The sequence below is a fragment of the Dendroctonus ponderosae genome, unplaced genomic scaffold (assembly GCF_020466585.1).
Source record: "Dendroctonus ponderosae isolate FM_Combo_2020 unplaced genomic scaffold, Dpon_F_20191213v2 Dpon_F_20191213_5, whole genome shotgun sequence".
Classification (NCBI taxonomy): Eukaryota; Metazoa; Arthropoda; class Insecta; order Coleoptera; family Curculionidae; genus Dendroctonus; species Dendroctonus ponderosae.
The window spans coordinates 15,516,192-15,518,067 of record NW_026018715.1 but is presented as its reverse complement, the minus strand read 5'-3'; the positions used below and the strand labels follow the sequence as shown (position 1 = coordinate 15,518,067).

Sequence of the window (1,876 nt, the reverse complement as noted above, 5' to 3'; positions counted from 1 at the left end):
ACGAGAATAAAATATCTCCTTTCACTAAAACTCAGGCCAATTGACAACGCCGCGGGGAATCAAAAGGCATAAAGGCAGGTATTTGCCTTTTTGCTATGTTGAAATATCGAAATCCCAGATGTTGATTGGTACTGACCAGCACCGTAGGCGAGCCCTGTTATTTCAAATCACATGTTATTTTAAATATCGGGCACAGGTACCGACTGTTCCATATCGATGTTCACAACATTATTTGTGAATCAGATACCTACACGGCACTTATTATAACTGGGTACCTACTTGAAGAAATTTGAAATAAAACATTCTTTATGTAGTTTGCCATAAAATGGTATTTATATTAACATGGTAACGATTTTTTAAATATGTATATTACTTTGAATGTAAATCAAAGTGAGCATCCAACTCAGTCACTCAAAGCTTTTTAATAGGCTTTCGCCTTCTCACATTTCCAATTTGCTTCAGCAATTGATCATTGTCCTCTACACCCCCTATTCGCAATCCCCATATATCTAATTTGTCCGGCAAGTAGAGCATTCCCATCAACGTGACTATATTAAGGACACAGGGAAAGATTACTGTCGGGTTCAAGGTGGAGGCATGATGGCAAAATGTCTCATTAAAATAGAGTAGAATGGCAATGGCCAACGACCATCTACCCAAATCGACTACAGGCTTGCAATGAATGTACAACGTGCTGTAAATTAAAACTACCGCTTTTAGTAGGGCAAACATGCCTAAAATTCTAGATATGGTATGTTCCTCAGCCTTGTATTCCAGCAGACTCTTGGTTAGGAAAGATCTTCCCTCTATAAAGCTTTTCGCTGTTATTCCTAAATCCATAAATGCTACGAAGCCTATCCAACCTCTAAAGGCATACAATATCTTACAATCGACATCCATGATCGAGGTTGGCGTGAAGTTGAGAATTGTTCTTTTGCTGATTATTTCATTCAAATGTTGGTATGTGGATTGGATTACACGCCAGGCCAGAGACAAGATCTTCTTCGTATCTGAATGCTACTGTTCACAACAGTCACGAGTGGGTGTAGTAAATGTATAATTATACTATGCTATACAAAAATGCCATCGTGCACGTGTAGCAGCATTCTTAGCGTCTTAACACTAGGCTAATTGCTAATCGCTTTCGACATGGTGTAACTTTAATTAAAGGAAGTAAATATTGGAGATTGAAAAACAACGAATTAGAACATTTCGACTTTGATAATCGACGAATTTTTGTCTTGTGTAATAACCTACATAAGTCTAATAATATTTATTTACCTAATATTAGAGACAACTTGCATGACACATGCATGACAGGCATAGAACAAGACTTATGCATACTGATTAACACCGTTTTAAGGATGACACACGGCACAGGTATTTTGGAACAGATATCGATATGGAACAGTCGGTACCTGTGCCCGATATTTAAAATAACAGGGCTCGCCTACGATGCTGCTCAGTAACAGTGAACATCTGGGATTTCGATATTTCAGCAAAGCAAAAAGGCAAATACCTCGCGGCGTTGTCAATTGGCCTGAGTTTTAGGGAAAGGAGATATTTTATTCCCGTGAAGTGGTAAGGTTTTGTATGAATGGGAGTGGGACGTGCACCCATGATTCGGCAAATAGCAATATTCAATGAACAAAAAATATCGGGAACAGCAGTAACAGCCGTCTCCGATATTTTCTTTAATGTGGCCAGGCCTGTGAGTCACAGGCTGTGACCAACTGACTGACTATTTTTTCGGACTTCTGAGCTGTTCTTTGTCCTTGAAACTTGATCTTTTTCGACCAATAGCAGTGCTTCTGAAGTAAAATAGCATTTGTTGCATCTGCCCAGTGGAGTAGTGGACGAACTACATTTAAATTTG

General features: G+C 39.0%; 4 protein-coding genes across 5 annotated transcripts in view; 1 reads left to right on the top strand and 3 right to left on the bottom strand.

The window, feature by feature from the left end:
* The window catches only part of LOC109539086 (PIH1 domain-containing protein 1), a 242,786-nt gene that overhangs the window by 140,795 nt on the left and 100,115 nt on the right, over positions 1-1,876 (top strand). The window lies entirely within an intron of this gene.
* Positions 1-1,876, bottom strand: part of LOC109539065 (multidrug resistance-associated protein 1) — a gene marked incomplete at its 5' end in the record, with an annotated part of 237,012 nt that overhangs the window by 138,914 nt on the left and 96,222 nt on the right.
* The window catches only part of LOC109539081 (cytoplasmic tRNA 2-thiolation protein 2), a 12,765-nt gene that overhangs the window by 3,236 nt on the left and 7,653 nt on the right, over positions 1-1,876 (bottom strand). The gene's annotated exons all lie outside the window — the stretch shown is intronic.
* LOC109539092 lies at positions 312-956 on the bottom strand (the record flags this gene model as incomplete). Its single annotated transcript, XM_019906691.1, is given in 1 exon segment — positions 312-956. A coding segment is annotated over 1 exon segment (489 nt). The 3' UTR covers positions 312-411.